The sequence below is a fragment of the Micrasema longulum genome, unplaced genomic scaffold (genome assembly GCF_059751315.1).
Source record: "Micrasema longulum isolate JH-2025_06_02 unplaced genomic scaffold, ASM5975131v1 h1tg000503l, whole genome shotgun sequence".
NCBI lineage: Eukaryota > Metazoa > Arthropoda > Insecta > Trichoptera > Brachycentridae > Micrasema > Micrasema longulum.
The window spans coordinates 581,656-601,721 of NW_028277700.1; the positions used below are offsets into that span (position 1 = coordinate 581,656).

The window sequence follows — 20,066 nt, forward strand, 5'->3', positions numbered from 1 at the left end:
TTTGTCTCTGTTGCAACAAATTTAGATCATAATACTCTTGTATATTACTTGTTAAAAAAATAAAATTGTGTTATTATTTCATAAACGCCCTAACAAATCAATATTATTAAAATAATCGTCTTATACCTTGTTGCAAATCCAGTGCGTCGAGATATTTGCTATTTATTATTTTTCAAAGGGGACGAAAATGTGTCGTATTGCGCTATTTTTGCAGCATTTTTGGACCAAACTCCGCCGCGCCGCGTGTAGGACATAACATTAGGCCCCCTGTGACGTAATATCGTAAAAGGTTGTTCAATTTCACCATGTTCTCATAGTTATGTTTAGTTAAGCGAACAAACAATCCCAAGACACTTTTGTTTATCGATAAATCGCAAAAATATCTGCTACTGACGTGTATTTATTGTTTATGAGTAGATAACTCTACGGCTGTATGGAATTTATGGTCGTGTCTCACTGTTTACCCCTGGACGGCAAAAGCCTTTTTGTAGTTGAAGCAGAAACACTAGTCCTTAACCCACGTGTAAAAAGCGTTACATGGCTATTACACACTTCGTTTACTAGTGTACAAATTCTTGACCTTTTTAGCCTGGTGTTACCGGACTGTCTGCGTCTGGTCTTCCGCGTACGTCGTAAGTTACACGCGACGCGAACCCTATAATATTAGCTATATCACAAATCGTACATTACAACAGGCGATTACGTTCGGCCACGTTGTGCGGAAGCCAGGAAAAACAAAGAGATTTACTGAACTTGTAAGCAACCTTATATTTTCCATCCCGATAAAACATTCGATGTTGCAAATAAATCTGAAACACCGAGTCGAACGGTTTTGTTAGTTTGTTTGAATGTTATAAAATACTTAATACCATTAAAGAAAAAAAAACTTTGTTAATTTGTTAAACTTATTATGATTTGAACTTTATTCAATTTATTATTCAACATCCTATAGGCTTTTATTAAAATTTCACCAGAAACTTATTCATTGCGAAAATCCAGTGATTTAGTCATTGCAATTCGTAAACTATTTTCAAACGATAACATTTTATCATTTAAATTTGCAGTAATGAGAAAGTTGACTGGTTTTGTATTTTTTTTTATTTGTCAATTGAATATCAAACTAAGTCTAAATTTATTTTTAAATATTTTTAAGTATCATATTTTCCACATTATGATTTTCTAAAGTTTTGTAATCTCGAAATTACTCAAGCTGTGACGTCACAACTTTTCTTCATTGAGTTCTGCTGATTGATAATTTGGCTTCCGTTAACCAAAAATCTATCACAACACTATCATAGGTGGATTCTTAAGAGCTTGTAACGTAGTTTAAACAAGTTCATTTTTCTTTTTTTTGCATATGTATTCTAGAAACTTTGCCATATAATATGCTCTAATTTTAACCACGTTTAAGATAAAAAATGGTATTTAATTTCTCATAGAGCTAAACTTCTTCATCCTTAAAGCTTTAAGCTAAATGACGTTAGATTTCTGAAGGTTTTTTTTTTTCCTCTATTTGATTACAGTAAAACGTTTCCTTTATCGTGTTGTGGTTTTCGATTATTATTCTTTAAGTTATTATTTTTACAATATTTTTTTTTAGTAAGAGACATGGACAACCAATTAACCTAATAAATACAAAAACCGCACCAAATCAATTTTGTGGCTAGTTGATGAATTTTACCAGCATAAATATTAATTCAACTTCAAAATAAATATCTTTACTTAAAACAATTACAGTCGAAATAGGGGGCAGTAGTTATACTGCGTCCGCTCAGTCGAAAAAAGGAAAAAAAAACATTAAGAAAAACGAATATACCATGAAAAAATAATATATATTTAATTCGAATTTAAACACATTCTTTACATAGCATTAATATAAAAACTCTTGATTAAGAAGCCGATTTCTATTTTTTTTTCTTATTACATATATTTTTAAATCTAAGGTCATTTAACGTCATTATTTTTGTATTTAATACAAACGTTTTATGACGTTTCTTACATGTAATTAGATATAGTAGCCACATCAAAATAACCATAAGGCAACAAATTTAAATTGTAAATAAGAATTTTTTATGTTTAACACCAAGAAAATATTAAAACGTTGCCGGTTTTAATTTTTTTTTTTATAGTTATTTGAAGAATAAAAGTTCTTGTAGACTAAATTATAAACGAATCAATTGTTTCCTTTCTATCAGTCAATACTTTAGGAATGTATTTATGTGTAAAGGTTAACTTTCAATACCAAAAGAAATTTGTGAAAAGTTTTTGAACGCTGAAAATTTTAGTGAAAATGCATTATTTACGCGCGTGAGTTACTTTTATTGTAGTTGTAAATTCGAAATCTCAATCTAACCTAAACAAATGGAGCCGCGGGAAAAAATAACCTCTCGCAAATGGGGAAACTTTCGGTGGAAAGGTCGACATTGAGTTCATCGATAAATTTTCATACAAAGCAAAGCGTACCGGGTATTCCAAAACAGCGTACAATTTCAAATTAATTTTTTTTAATTATCATTATCACTCTCTCTACCTGGCTCTACCATTGGTATCTTAGGGTCGCTATGCGGTAAATAATGTAAGTATTTTTTGTTCTTCTTCTCACCTCTTCATTTTTGACTCTAACTTTCAAACGTATCTCTAACATGCCTCCTTTTATGGCTCTTTGTATCACTCGTAGTTTTTTGGTGCTTTATTTGAGCTGGTTTACCGTTTCTAGGGCATATGTAGCGCACATGTTGCGTTTACTTTTCTCTTTAGATTGATGAGTATTTTCCGGTTTTTCAAAGTGTAGATCATTTTTTCAAAAGCGCTCAAACTGAATGTATCAATCTAATGCAATCAAAATCCTATTTCGTTTTCGTTTCCGTTGCAGACGATAACATAAGAAACTAAACAATTACAGAAAAACAGCCCTGTTTTAGTACATTAATCGTAGCGTACCTCGATTATTTTTTCTTTACAATAGATGACAAGTCTTACAATTCAGGTATTGTTCTTGGAAGAGTAAAAAAAGTTATCAAAAATCGAACCCAAGAACTCACTGGCCAACTAAATAAATACGATATGCAAAAGTAGAATTAAAACTTTCAACTTATCGAATCAAAAGTAACAGAAATTTCTAATGGATATAAGAAAAATGTTTGCAATTGGTTGTTGCACATCGATAGAGACGAGGTTGTCTTTTTTTTAAAGTTCAAGATTAGCAGTTAGCAAAAATTGACATTTTTGTCAGATATTTTTATGTCTTTTTGTATTTTTTAATTTGGTACTCATTCTTGTATGGCATATAATTTATTACTACTATTTTTTACTTAAGTATAGAATGAGTTTCTAGAAACCATATCTCAATTATCATTTCAATAATGTTTATATATATATATATTATTTTTCTATTGATTTCAACGATACTATTATTTTTTATATTTGATTAAGTATAAATCTAAATTTTTATAACTTATATTTTAATATTTAGATCTTATTATCTTTTTAACATATTATTCTTTGGAATTTTATTATTTATTACTTTTTTTTTTCTGGATTGTTATTCTATTGCATCACATGTCATTATAATTTAATCTTATTAATTTTACAGTGTCTTGAAAAACCTCACTGAGCAAGACTCGTGTCAAGGCATTTATTTACATTCTTGAATTGATGCCTTTAGTTATTGTATAGGTATTTTGTATCTAAATAGTAAAAACATACCTTATGTACACGCACATATATATAAATTCAATTTGGATTTTTGCTTTTCAAAAGACATTTTTCGCAATCCCTATGTTGTATTCAGAAGCCGAAGTTTTATCTAAAAAGCAACAAATACGGGATTGTGGTGAAGTCATTGATTTTCTGGATATTGAACAAAATGAGGGTCTTGTGTATGGGAAAGAAATATTTCCGCTTCATCGTGTTTTATTTAACAATAAGTTGACCCGGTTTTCGTGTGATATGGAAGAATGGACCTTGAAAAAACTGGGGGTGTTTATTTTTGTGTAAAAAAGTCACCAAATTCTATAATAATGCCGATGTTTTGTTTTTTTTCTAGATTTATAAAAACAGTTTACAAGGTTCAAATCAAACCTTTCAATGACGCTTGTTTGTGACATCAAATAACTTCACAAAAACGTCACAAAAATTAACAGTTAGATGAATTTAAGAAACATGCATCTTCAAACATTGACAAAACAGTAAATGTTACAGAATGTGTAGAGTGTCTACTTAAACTAGCTAATGGCAGGTTAAAAACTCTGCAAATACCTAGACTTCAAAATTTTACTCTCTAAAAGGTTCAACATCTCGGTTGTAATAATATTGTAAAAAGACAAATGTTTTTTGTTACATTTTATTTTAATTAAACTAATTTGTGATTCTCATTAAGCATACGCGATTTCTTCCTAATTTTTTCCATTCCCTTATTTGTATTTCACTTATCTCTCCCGTAATAGTAAAATAAAGATATTACACGAAAGGTATTTAATTATATTGTGTACTTCATTTTTAAAAAAGCTTTGCGTTCTTATGACTGCAAAAATAATTAAATTTTAGGGGTCCTTTTTTAACTAGTTGTAAATAACTCACAATTAGAAAATAGGAGTCAAGTTGTGGCAGAGTGAGGTTCGAACTTCGCACCTCTGATCTCACCTTTTTACACAGTAATAAATGACTGGGAAGAAGAAATCGACTAAAATAATTACGAATTAGCAGTTTTTTTAGATTTTAAAAGGGCATTTGAGACTATTGAAAGAACAAGAATACAAAAAAAATAAAAATATTTGAATAAGAGGAAATACCTGTTATTAGTTTCAAAGCAACTTGAATAACATATTTTAAAAAACAAAAGTGAAAAATATTATTTTACATCCAATAAAAAATAATTAAAGAGTACACCAAAACTCAGTGCTAGGGCCCATATTGTTTATCATATATATAAATAACATCGGCGATTCTCTAAAATATTGTCAAAATCTAACTTTTTGCGGATGATGCATTAGTTTACACATCGGAAAATAAATATGACACAGTATAAAAAAAGGTTAATTACAATTTAGGAAATATATCAAAATGGTTCAAAGTGAATAAATTGAAATAAAATGTCGCAAAAACAAAATATATGAATATGTATCGGAAGAAAAAATATACCCCAGGGATACAACATTAATATTGATATTGTAAATATAAATTTTGGGTATGTAATAAAATATCTCGGAGTTTACTTAGATTGATATTTGAATTTCAAAACAAATTATCAATATGTGTCAAAAAAAAAAAAAAAAATATGTGAAGAATCCAAAATGTAATAGATATGTAGTGTTCTTCAAAGTAAGGCGATAAGAATTATACTCAAAAGAATATGTTTTCTAATGTGGAAGTACTGCACAAAGAAATTGGCTTGCTCACAATAAAGCAGCAAACTAAAAATAATGTTGCAATTTTTATGCATAGAATAATTAAGGGGATGAAAAAAACTAAAAACCACAACAAAATTTAACCAACTATGTCATACATATGAAACAAGGGATAAAAAAAAGAAAGAGAACCAATGAGGAGAAAAATAGAATTTCAAAACTCACTGTACAAGGGATTGAAGCTGTACAATTAGTAACCCGAAGAAGTAAAAGAGATAGAAAAGATCTAAATATTTCAAATCAATTTGAAAAAATATGTAATTGAGAAATTTTGATAAAAAAATGTAAATTTATTTAAAGTGAATATTTTTTCTTAAGATGTTATAAACTAACTTAATAAAGCAAAAATAATTAAGTCCACGATACAAGCCACGGGACCACAACCCGGTAATTTATTCATTCAACACATATGCCCATATAATTATTATTTCTTAATGGCTGAAACTGTTTGGGTAGGTAAATAAAAAATGCCTCAACGCAAGAATTTCGCATTTTTGTATTTATGCATAAGTGTGTAAATTGTTTACGTAATGTACATAAAGTGTTTAAATAAGAAATATTTACCATATTAAATGTTTAAGAAGTGTTAAAAATATCAAAATATATTAAAAATTTAATTACGTTGGCTGAATTTTGTACGTAAAAGGTACTGAGGATGTTTCTCTTCCGAATGCTTTTGCCTATACCTGCTTACTTTGAAAGTCATAATGTTCGCATTTTCTGGTTTGGTTGCTGACAGTTTGTCGGCAATTCGCGTCTGACCGTGGACTTGACTGAATAAAATAAATATTGTAGTAAAGAACTGGATTCAACTCCCTGGGAATCTGTTATTACTAACATTTAACAACATAGATGAAGACCATTTTTGAGAAAGTAGTATGGAAGTCTAGGCATCTACGGGGCTTATGACCTGTCTTTAGCTGGTTTAAGTGGCCATTTTACACAATGTGTAACATTCACCTTTCTGTCCATATTTAAACATCTATATTCCTTTAATTCTTTCATCCGTTGATGTTTGTGAAGTTAAAGACCTAAAACTTGTATTTATGCGGGTGATATTTATGTAATTGATTTTTTTCACCTACATACTAGTCAACGCCTAGAAATATTTTTTTTTCAATTCTATACTTCTTCGTGGACCAGGTGGATTTATCAACAATGTTTTGAGTTTGTATAATTTTTTGTGTTTAAGGACCAAATTCAACTCCTGAGGAAGCTGTTTATTACAACATATTACAAAAGAGATGAAGAACATTTCAGAAAAGGTAATATAGAAGTCTAGGCAGAAATTGAAACAATTTTTTTTTCAGTCGTTGCCTAGTATGTTGGTGAAAAAATTCAATTAGATAAATCTCATCCGCATAAATAAAGGTTTAAGCTCTTGAACAAAAATCAACAGATGTAATAATTGAAGGAATATAAATGTTCAAATTTGGGCAGAATGGTGAATGTTACAAACTGTGTAAAATGGCCACTCAAACAAGCCAATGACAGGTCATAAGCCCTGTGGATGCCTAGACGTCTAACTTATCTTCTCTAAAATGTTCTTCATCTCTGTTGTAAATTGTGAATAAAAGAACCACAGAAAAACTGCCGGAATATCAGTTAAGAAACAGTTTGTGTACTTACCATATTCTCAATGAAGAAAGCAATAATACTACTATGATGTAATAGTATAAATAAATAATGACATGATCTTTGTTGTTCCTGAAGAAAAATTACTGCTTTTTCTCTATGGTTAGAGAGTTTTAATTTATCAATGCTATTAAAATGCGATGAATGGCGAACGTGCTGTTAAACTTTACACGGACATAGATGCATACATTTCAAGAACTGTCAAGTAAGCTAGGAGGCACTATTGACAAAATCAAAAAAGAGGTGCTGCGATGGTTTTATTCAATAAAGTTTCATCACAACATTAAAGTGGCAACGAAAAAGTTTGCAAAGATAATATTTTTTTTGTTGTTGAAAAAACCGAAAGATTTGTTGATAAGGTTTCATGCAAAATCACCTACAAACACAATCACTGAACTACACATTAACCATCGCAGTAGCACATTATTTTATCAAACTACGAAAATTTACAACAAAACAAATTTCCAAGAAAAGAAAAGTTCTAGTCATTGAATTTGCTCATTGGTGAGTTGGTTTCCCGAAAACTAGAAATCTATCATTGGTTGATGTGTGAAAAATTGTATCGTGGTTCAAAGTGTTTAATTTTTTTTTTGCGTTTTCGAGATATTTTACTCTAAAATCAATTGTTCTTATTTTTACCGCGTGAAAGAAAACATTTTTTATATCCAGTTTCTCATACTAATGAACTTTCTTGTTCGTGCACGAGAGGGTTAAGCAGTATTTTAGGTCAACCATGCCAGAAATTGAACCCAGAGCTTTGACCATAACGCATTAACCACTACTACCACTAGTTACATTACAAAACGGACTTGTGTATATTAAATTTATCAACATTTTTATTGGAGTTAAGGACTGAGTTTTCCTTAGTGGGAGGGATTTGAGAAGGAAACTCTTCGATGATTTTCCTGGTGTTTAAGTTAGCTGTTTACCATATCAATGTGCCATATATGTATTTTTTAATATTATTATTATGTTTCTGATCCTATGTAATATTTGTTTTGATATACTCGTATGTTTGTGTTAACTTATTACTCGTCCCAACTCAACATGGGACTTTAGTTCATGGAGTTGGGACTTATGTCACAATTTTTTTTAACAAACTGTTTGTAAGTAAATAAATAAAATTGGCTATACTCAAGTTAATTTTTGTTATTTTATATGGATTACCGGGTTTAAACTATGTTGTAGAAAAACAATGTACTCTTACCTGTTTCTATGCTCAGTACGACAGCTGCCAATATCCATTTAATCCATTTGGCAACAGTAATAATTTGAAGATTACGCCCGTTTCCTAGTCCCCCCCTGTGATCATACATCCCAGAGTTGGCTCTGGACAAACAAATGTCAAATTGATCGCTCACTACTATTGCACATAAAATTAAATTTGTCACTTTCAGTAGACGCAAAACAAATAATAAACATGAAAAAACTGCCAAAATACATTTTATTATTTATGTAATTACTAGCGAAATATTTTAAAAGTTACCATTTAAATAATTTTTAATGTTAATTTAACCTTCCATTAAAATCTTGTCAATATTATTCCTTTACATTTGTCAAAAACTTTCTAAAAATTTATTTTCTATTACTTGCTCACTCACTATAACAGTCAATTTTATGTTGTTATTATTTCGGGTACACATCTGAAAAAAAAGATACATCTCGATTAATTTTTAAAATACATTTTGGTATATTTTTTTAAAAGAAAAAACAGCAGGTGTTAATAAAATATTAATAATGGTTTATACATCTAGTTAAAATTGTTCACAAATATCATGAAAGAATATATTACATGGTAAAGTTTAAATATTATATAAGAAAATAAAAGAAGACAACTTGGAGAAGTTTGGGGATGAGGCAACAGAGTGAATTTTTATAATACAACTGACCAATGCAAAATTTACGTACGATAATAACTTAAGCAAATAAAAAGGTACTTAAATTAGGAACAAATTTGACATATGTTTCATTTCAGTGTTTTAGTTTTTTTTTTTAGATGTTAAAATTTAGTGATAAAAATATCTAAATGAGGACAAAGTTAAATTTGAACCTGCTATGTTGATTTAGTGAGACAATTTATTATATAGCATTATTTATATGGCAATCGTTCTAGTCAAACATTTGATTAATGTTAGTAAATAATTGCATATAACCACTTACCGACTTTTCTTTGTCTACCGGTTTCAAGACGTAATTTTCTTTTCATTGGGACATTAATTCCACTAATAGCAAATACCATTACACACCTTCAACAAAGTAGAAGTTGCACAAAAATATCAAACCAAAACAAAGCTGACAGAACACATTTCATTCGAATCTAACACCAACGGACACGTCTTGAAACCAGTCAACGTAGAAAAGTTGGTAGGTGATTCTATACAAATATTAACTAACATTTAATGAAATGTTTGACCAGAGCAATTGCTGCATAAATAATGCTAAACTTTCAATTTTCCTATTAAATCAACACGCCACATTTAATCAAATTTACTACTTTTTAATATGTTGTAATAATGATATTTATATATATATATTATAATAACCGGCTTTTGCGCAGTTGTCATGTTAAAACTGATAAGTAGCATGCTTAAAACAATTTTGAGTCTGATTCTCGAAGACATTAAATAAATCTCAACTGAATTTTCTAATATTGGATGTTTGCGCTTTAATTTACCGTTTTCATCGAGTTCTTCGGCTTTTTTCTGTTTGAATAATGCATTTCACTTCCAGGCCACTTTGGTCGAGATGTTTTTACTATTATTCAAATGAAATATTAACATATTTATAAAAGTACTTCAATGTAATATCATGTTGATGATACGGTTATTCCGAAACATATTTGGTTGAATGATTCATTTTCTAATCAACAGTATTATTGGATGTATTTAGGCGGCCTCCGTGGTGTAGTGGTCAAGACGCTTGACTCACGCACGGAAGGTTCCGGGTTCGATTCCCGGTAAGAACACAAAAATAAAAAATGTGATTTTTCTCAAGCCTGGGTTCTCTGTGGTGTAATTCACCACTGTAATTAGGCCTCCTGGCCTGTTGTGGTGCAAAAAAAAATGTAAAAAAAATATTTGTAGATAAATAAGTTTTTAATTTCACTATAAAATTTAGTGTTTATGAAAAATGTAATACATTATGGAATAACTGTAACTACCTTAGGCTATGACTATTATCAAAATCAAACCATTATCTACAGCTACTGATGCGTGGAGCACTGAATTGTCAAATGGAATTCAACGTAATATATGATATAGAATTGTAAGGAGATCAGTTTGAAGTTTCAGATGCCCGTCCAAAAACATTAAAATATTACCACTATTTTTTATCCACGCTTTCTGGAATCAAACCCAGGACCTCAAGAATGGAAGATAAATTTGTCAGCAGTACAATAATGTGGTGGAGTTATCCCCCTTTGATTTTTTTTCTGAACTTCTACCTGAAAGCAGCCATCGGATTGAAAACTTCTGGTTCTTTCTCTCAATCAGAACTGTATTTTTTTATCCACCTAAACTAAACTATGTTCTTAAACCTACTACGCCCACCACCCATTTTGAGAATGAAAAAATTTATATAACCCTGAAAAGCTTAACACAAAGCACATCGCCTCCCTTAACCTTCTCAACGCCCCTGATTTTTTTTTGACCTTCTAACGCCTCCCCGAAAACCTTCAGCGCCCACAAGTCTACTTTGAGAATGATTGACCTAGGCACAGAGGAAAAAAATTACACATCTTGGAAATCACCTTAACTACCTTTTTAAAAATAATAAAAATAAACATCTTAAAATTGTGTTAACATTATGATATATGAATTTCCTAACATTTATTTTTATATAATTATCATTAAACTACCTATAAATTAATTATCAACATTTCTACACTATCACTGAACCACACAACCACGCAGCAGCACATTATCCCATTAAACCACGACAAATTATAAACAAAATGCATAACATCGCTGCTGTTTTCATTATTATCCATATACGTATATCGTATATGTGTATTTCATCACTGTCATACGTATTATTATATAACTTTTGATTCCATTTTTGACATGTATTATAAATTTTTATAATTTTTATTTTTCTATTATTATTTTGTATATTGTTTTGATCATTTTGCATATTTTTTTGATTACCTGTATATTGTTTTAATATGTAAATAACTATTTTTGATTTTTGATTTATATATCGAAGAGTCCCGACTTAACACGGAATTTTCTAACAAGTCGGGACATAAAAAAACATACAATTGTGGCTATGTAAAATTGTGTATTTTGTGCATTAAAAAAAAAAAAAAAAAAATAAAATAAAATAAAAAAATTCACCATATTACAAAACAAAGCTCTACAAGCAATCTCGAGAGAGAGAAAAAAACAGATACACCAGAGTAAAGTCAATAATATTTAATATAAGCAGTATGATAATCATGAAAACCGAATTAATTTTTTTCTTTCTATAAGACGTTTTCAATACTAAAATTTACATGGTTATTATTGTAAAATGAAATTATAAGTTTATTATTGTTAACTTTAGTTGGAATAGAATTTCTGTTTCGCGCTTACATCAATATCTCTCTTAATTATTCCAAGCACATGGCTTCGGAAGACTTCGAAACAGTAAAACTTAAATTTGAATTCTATGAACCCGACAGGAATAACCGTAATAAACAAATGTTACAACCGTTCCAGGGTGTTTATGTTACAGGGAAATAAATGTTACGGAAACACAAGGCAGATGGTACAATCGCCTACCGCTTACCTGGATTCTTACAACGAATGTGCCAAGTTGGTGAACCTGAGAACACTTAAGTTAAATAATCTATCTAGTCATTTCACGAAAGTGTTCTCAATAATATATTATTCTTAGTGTATTATATTGCGTATGTATGCTAAATTACGTTTGTATGTACCATTTGATAAACATAAACGGGAATATCTAATTTGAAATGCCCGCGCTGCACTAATCAGTATTTTTTTTTGTAAGTCACGTTGGTAACCTTAGAGTATATGTATGTACACTAAGGTTACACTGTTTTTGACAATCTAACACCCTCAAAATCCATCCCAAGATACATATATATGTTGATGCTTTTAATATAAAAATCAAACACTGATTGAAAACTTTATTATATTTATACAACATAAAACGCCGGCAAACTGATACGATCTATACTGACTTTAGTAAAGCTTTTAATAAGGTGTCACATGCAATTTTAGTACACAAATTAAAACTATTAGGAATCTCGGGAAACATTTTAAAATGGTTCAAAAGCTACTTATCATCTAGGAAAATTTTAGTCAAAGTATTCGGTTATGGGTCGTATCAGTTTGACGCATCTAGTGGAGTTCCTCAGGGATCTCATTTAGGTCCTGTTTTGTTTTTGCTTTTCGTTAATGATATTGTATCGATATTCGAGGGAGTGGACATTCTTTTATTTGGTGATGACCTGAAATTATCTAAGACTATTGCTTCTGTTAGTGACTGCGAATCTCTTCAATCAAACCTGGCGAGTCTATATACTTGGTGTCAGAGAAATGAGCTTTTTCTTAATATTGACAAGTGCAATGTTATTACGTTTACCCGTAATAGAACTTCAATCAACTTCTCTTATAATATAAATAACACAGATCTCGTAAGAGTTACAGAAATAAAAGATTTGGGTATAGTGTTCGATGACAAGTTGTCATTTGCTTCACACATTGATGCAGTTACTAACAAGGCAATGAAGTGTCTCGAATATTTGCTGAGAACGGTGAAGGATTTTAATTCCATCGATTCGCTTAAATCTTTATATTTTGCCTTAGTTCGGAGTAAATTAGAGTATAATTCAATAATTTGGTCACCTTGCTATAAAATGCATAACATAAAATTAGAAAAAGTCCAACAGAAATTCCTTCGCTTCATAAATTTTAAACTTAATATTCCTGTTGACCAAATCGACTACAACTTCCTATCAAATAATTTAAAATTGTCTACTCTCTCGAATAGGAGAATCTTAACCGATTTAGTAAACCTATACAAAATAGTAAATGGCGCGCTGGACAGCCCTGATTTAACGGGACTGGTTAATATTAAAATACCTTCCCGCCGCACACGAAATAAGTCGGTGTTTGTCGAGGTGTCCAGCGGGCACAACTACTATGTAAATTCACCTATAGCTAGAGTCTATCGCCTTGGTAATGAATATGGCGATGTTGATATTTTTCGTTACTCATTGAGCATATTCAAGACCAAAGTACTACAGGCGACCGTCGCGACGGAGTCTAGTCAATAAATCTTCGATCGTATTTATGTATGCTTAAAAGTTAGCCCGTGTTATGTTTTAAATTTTTAGTTTATAAAACCCTTTTCAGTTTTCAACATTTTGGATAACTTCACTTGAAAATTTAGTTTACCGATGTAAAAAAAATTCAATAATAATAATTATGTTTTATTTGAATCCTACTATGCCTTATATTATAAACATAATATAATGTATGTATTATGTCTTAATAGTGTGTCATGTTAACTATGTAACTTTATTTTAAAATTTTAAAAATATCTTTTAAAGATTTTTATATTTGAAAAAATGGCGTCAAAAGAAAGAAAAAAGAAAAAATAAAATAAATAAAAACTAAAATTTCTGTGACAATTGTTTCGCCTTGTTAAGACATTTTCAAATTTATGTGAAGATTAGAAGACAAACAATTGTCACAGATTTTTTGTTTTGGTATTGTCAAATTTAAATACAGCTTTCAGTTAACTCAAATCAGTGTTTGATTTTTATATTAAAAGTATGAATATGGAGTTCAGCAAAATAAATGCCATCAATAAATAAATTTTATATTCACTAAAGGTAGTTAGAACATGTTTATATTTCTTTTATATGATTTTTTATGTGAATTCTCCACCCTTTTACTTTTCTTTACCTTTATACATCCCTTTCTAATCTCCAATGCTCCGCACACCGCCACTTAAAAACTCCGGACCAAGTTCGGTGGGGAAATGTGTTTGGATAGAAGCCTAATGTGCTTTCAATATAACGGCTTTCTTGGCAAAGCCACCGCAATATACTAATTGAATAAAGTTCAAAAGGGCATTATGCGTCCGCATATTCGGTATTTATTGTTTACATAGGCACGTAAAGAGGCTGAAAGGAAAAAGCCAAAACAACTCTTCGTTTGTATTAGATAAGATTATATTTGTATTTTGTTATTTGTTATTTGTTTAACTTCAATCACAAAAATATATATGAACTTTAGTGTATTAATTCCTGAAATCAATATTTTTCAGCTAAACAAAATAGACTGCTAAAAAGTTGATTGAAATTGTACTTAAAAAATAAATACGTTGGTACGAGTAAATGTACCCTTTTTTTAAAATTAAAGTAAAGTTATTTCTTACTGTGCAGATAGAAATTGTACATGTCAACAAATATTTTGTATATGAATATATCATCATCATTCCCTTTCCGTACCTTATTGTGCAAAGGGCACTGTATTGGTACACCAATCGCATCGTACTTAGATAATTTGTGTTACATGAAGGTAAGATGATCAGTCTTACGCTTCAGGTACTAGTCCAGGGACAATAAAATATTCTAGTGTGACAACACACCTTTAAATAAATATTTCATATCAACCATATCGGGAATCGAACCCGAGACCTCCTGCATGGTAGGCAAGCGCGCTGACCATCACACTACGAGGCCGACAATATTTACATAAAAAAATATTAACATATTACAACAGAGATGAAGAACATTTAAGAAAATGTAATATAGAAATCTAGGCATCTACAGGGCTTATGACCTGTCAATGGCTGGTTTAAGTGGCCACTTTACACACTGTGTAACATTCACCATTCTGCCTATATTTGAACATCTATATTCCTTCAATTCTTTCATCTGTTGATGTTTGTGAAGTTAAAGAGCTGAAACCTTTATTTATGCGGGTGAGATTCATCTAATTGAATTATTTCACCTACATACTAGGCAACGCCTGAAAATGTTATTTTTTCAATTTCTATACTTCTTCATGGACCAGGTAATTTATCAACAATATTAAAAAAAAAAAAAAAATTACTTAAAGGTAGTTTATTACACATTATTTGAGACATTAGTTCCAACACCATATTTATAAATATTAATTTTTATTTTCGTTACGATTTTTTTTATCATTGCTTCTACTTTTCATTATGTTGTATTCCATTTCAACAACAGGGCTCGTGGCCTCATAAAGTTAAGGATACGTTTTTTATTTGTAATACGTATCTTCGTATGAATAAATTTAAAAAATAAATAATGCATTACATGATAAGGAATGTGAGATCGGGTAAGGAGTTTGGTAGTAGACAGAAAGAAGATTCAGGAAAGAAAAGGAATAAAAAGTAAGGCAAGTTAGGGTTCTAAGGATATATTATAATAATGTTTCGGGGGTTTCTTAACCCACTCGTTCATGTGATTTAACCGACCTTGGCGCGGGCGTTGCAAATTCTACCACTTTAAATAATATTTTGGCAAATAATACGAATATTACCACGAGTTTTTTTATTGTCTCCAAGTATACATTAGGTATATTTGATAATTTGAAATAAAATATGTGAGTTTTTTAATGTTTCGATTATTTATCTTTTCGTACCCAGTGGCACATGGGGTACTGCATTATTCCTCCAATCGCATGTGAATAGTTTAACGTTTCAGGTGCCAGTTCGAGGACAGTGAAATATTGCAGTTTATAACAATCCTTAAAACAAATATTTCACGAGACCAATATCAAAACGAAGGCAACGGTAATTTTTTTTCGACGGATGTATCAAATAAGATAAATAAATTATTGGTGAATGTAAAAATTTAGTCAGTAACAAGGCTTATGCTTTGTGATTGGCGGATCAATGGACTACCCATTTTTCATCGAATGTAAGTTAATTATTTTTTTAAGTTACTTCTTTTTAATATTGTTGATTCTCCTTTGTGCTGCTACGGATATTCAAATTAATCTTCTGAACACATCCAGTAATCTTATCACTTTCTTCTCTCTACAAATACAAAATTAATTATTTTTATACACTGTTAACATTTTGATGATTAAAAATAAAAAAATACACTAACTAAAATCCCACCAAGCCACTTTCTGTAGCCTGTCTGATCAAAATTTATAATATACTAATACAATATCACCAAAGTTGATAAAAATCATGAATTTACAGATATTATTAACAGTCATAAAGATCAATTGTACTGATACAAATCAATTTTTTTTTATACGAGAAAAAAAATATTTATAAAAAATATATATAAATGTATTAACACATAAGCTAGTTCAATAACTATTCGTATAAAAATTTTGATGGAGTTGCCACTCTTTTATTTTGCTCTTGTTACATTGTGTGTTCAATTTAATTTCTTTTGGGAATAAATTTAAAATGCTAGGTACTTAATAATAAGCATCTTGCTACTATCTGTGGCCCTGTTAAAAATTAAGATCTGGTGTCTTTCGAAAAGAGTTCCAAGGCTTTTAAAAAAGTTTGTAGTAATTTGGGCGAATTGATCAAGTCCAATCAATTTAATCTCAGTAAGTAAAGAATTCACTTCCCTTTTTTCCAAAATCCAATGAAATGCATGTTTAAAATGAACTTTTAGATTACCTTAGTTCAGCACAAAGATGCCAAGGCTACTAGATTACATGAAGCTACTTAGGGCAGTTTTTTTCTTTGACTGGTTTAAGCAACCACTTTACGCACCGTGTTACATTCTCCATTCTGTTAATGTTTATGATATTTACACCTACACAACTTTAAGAAGTTTTATATGTTGTCAGAGCAGACAATCAATCAAAGATTTAAATCTTCCTCATTCATAGAAGAGATCTCTTGCATTTTTTTATTAGCTGAATTTTTTTATGGCAACATACTTATTTTACACAAACAGGCAGAATATCGAACGTTACGCAGTATGAATGGATCTCTAATACCAGCAAGTTACAGGCCAAAAGCCCTGTAAATGACAAAATTTCGATATTTCCCAATAAATCGTTTATCTAAGTTGAGATGTTTGACAAAAAGTTATTTATTTCTTCTTTGTTGAGACATGCACTCTTGAAATCATATACTTTAAAAATTAGATTCCAAAAATAGTTTACGAACATTTTGATAAACGTAAAACATCGGCAAATATTTGACGTCCAATTTTCCAAGAATCGAACCTAGGACCTTATTAATGGTAGCCAAACGCGCAAACCACTACACCACAATGCGAAGTTATCTTTACTGAATTTGCTTCCAGGATTATTACCTAACAGTAGCCATCTGGTCGAAAGCACACTGATTGTATTTCACAAGCAGAGCTGGATTATTTTCAACTGCTCGGACAGATAAATTATAGGGGTCGGCACTCGAAGTGTTACCAATGAAAAATTCTGTAATTTTGACAATTATTTATTTTTTAAATTTAAAAACTTCAGTAAATCGTAAAAACATATTTTTTTATTTTTAATATTTTATTTTTCGATGTAGCCATCTTTAGCGCGGATAAAAGCATTGAGTCTATCCGAGAAGGCTTCACACGCTGCACGAATGAGGGCTGGTGGTATTTTGTTCCATTCTCGGCGAAAAGCAATCTTTAAGGCGTCAACCGTCTCATACTTTTTAATTGATACTTTGGCTTCTAGAAAAAACCATATGGAAAAGTCCATTGGGTTAAATTCCGGGGAATATGGAGGCCACTGTTGTGATAAAATTAAACTGGGAACTTTTTCTTGTAGAATAAATTGGGTTTCACGGACTTTATGGGGTGGTGCTGAGTCTTGTTGAAACGTCAAATGGTTTCTTCTGATTGTTTTACGTGCCCAAAAAACAACGCATCAATTAAAATCTGTTCGCGGTAGATTTGCTGATTTACCTTTACGCCCTGTTCAATGAAAACGATTGGAGAGCGTCCCGTGGCAGTTACAGCGGCCAAACTGATGCAGGCGCTTTTTTTTGCAAAGCAATTTGCTGATCCAAATCGTTTTATAATTTGCACAGTAACCATACATGATCGTTTTGTTTGTTTACATATTGCTAAACCGTAAAAAAAATCATTAGAAAATAACAAACTTTCTAGCTTGCCACTAACGTGCAAGTGTTTTAACACCTTTGCTCTTGCTAGGCGAACTGCCTTTAGTGCAGGCGTTAAATCTAGCACTGTTTGTATTTTGTAATAGTAGTTAATTTTTTTATATGCGTTGCATCCTACAAACAGACACATTTAGATTTTTCGCCAATTGAACTGCGCTTTATCGTGGATTACGTTGAATTCTGGCCTTCACCTTCCAAATATTCCTGTCGATGATGCTTTTTTTGGATGTCCACCTCCATGGCGTTTTTTAATGCTACCAGTATCATTGTAACGGGAAATGGTCCAATACTCAAACATTTTGTTCACATGTAAATGTCGTGGCTCATTAAAAGTGGCTGGTTGCTATTTTCTAGCCAAATACAGAGCAATAACACTGTTGAGTTTGAATTCCATTTTGATAACTTTTTTTATCTGTGACGTTAAACAATATTCTTCTCTAGAATTATTGACAATATAACAGACTGACACGTGTCAAAACATGAGCGCACTGTCATTAGCCGTTTGATAGCTACAGCATCGTGAAGTTGGTAACACTTCGAGCGCCTACCACTCTATATACATAAAATTATACATTTATACAACGTTGCTTTGACTATCTAACTAGGGTAATTTACCACGTTCTAAGCCAGTCAAAAAAATATACAAAAACAGTATTCTAAACATATAAAAATAAATAAATATTTTATACACAGTGAAAAACAAAGTGAAATACTGAGTTCAAAAAAACAAAGTAAAAAATTTAGTTTGGAAATATATAAAAAAGTATTTTAAAAACTAGTAAAAGACAGTAAAAATCATATTTTTAAACCCAGTAAATATGTAGTAAAAAACAAAATACAAAGAAAAAAACATGGTGAAAGACATAGAAATATTTATATAAATATATATGGCAAACATAGTAAAAAAAAAAAAAAAAACAACGTAGTAGAAGATGTGATGAATAAAAAAAATATGTTAAAAGTAAAAACAAAATTATGAAGATCTTTAAAAATGAAATCAAAAAAGAATTTATTATGTATGGAAAAGAAATTATTAATTATTATGTGTCAATGTTTTTTTTTTCAAATCTAGAAATTTAAGAATATTCCGTCTTTTGCTTGTGGTAATACGACATTTCATCACCGCGGGCAAAGGAATTATATACCAGTCTTTTAAGAGTGAAAAAAATACAAAAAAGTCATGCGGAGCAGTATAGTAAAATATTGTGATGTTCCCATGACATTATTCTCATATTTATGTAGAATCAGCGTTGCTTAATAATTCAAAGTTTTCAAAGGTTATTTGTAACAACAAAGGTGAAATACGGTTAAAGAACACACAACAAACCACGTACCATATCTACTAAAATTTCGCTACACTCAAATCCTTTACGATATTTTAGAATTCAGGATGGGTTTATGCGTCAGCAAGGATTACCTTTGAGCTTTTATCTCAACTGACGTCATTAATTTATTAAAACGGAACTCCGTGTTTGCAAATTCATCAAAAATGAGACCCTTATAATATTATTATGTTCGAATTGAAAAACGCTTTCTCATACTGGAATTTAAATGATCTTCTTTGAATTTAATTAAATTAAAGGATAAAAAACTGTGCACACGTCTTTATTTTAATTAAATTCTCTAAGTATATTGAATTACCAATTTAAAATATTTTACTCCCAATTGTGGATTCAATAAAAATAAAAATGTCTGCCTTAAAACAGGTTGTACCTAGTTAGGCAGACTAGACATGATCCAGAGAAATCTATTACCTAAGTGTTTATGTAGTAGATAAAGTTATTGTTACTTTTGTTAATTAACTTTGATTATTATTAATATGTTTTTTTTTATTTGGGGGAAATTTTCTAATTATCTCTTCAATTATCCGGATTCATGAGTGCAAGATGACATCCAAATAATTGGATGAACCATTGAATAAGG

General features: G+C 30.4%; 1 protein-coding gene across 1 annotated transcript in view; it reads right to left on the reverse strand.

Moving 5' to 3' along the window:
* The window catches only part of LOC148281031 (zwei Ig domain protein zig-8-like), a 59,346-nt gene extending 50,864 nt beyond the window's left edge, over window positions 1-8,482 (reverse strand). Inside the window, exon 1 of the mRNA XM_088227436.1 lies at window positions 8,248-8,482. Within this exon, the coding sequence (XP_088083562.1) occupies window positions 8,248-8,356 (109 nt within the window). The 5' untranslated portion in view covers window positions 8,357-8,482. The remainder of the gene's footprint in view (window positions 1-8,247) is intronic.
* Window positions 8,483-20,066: the final 11,584 nt, after the last annotated feature.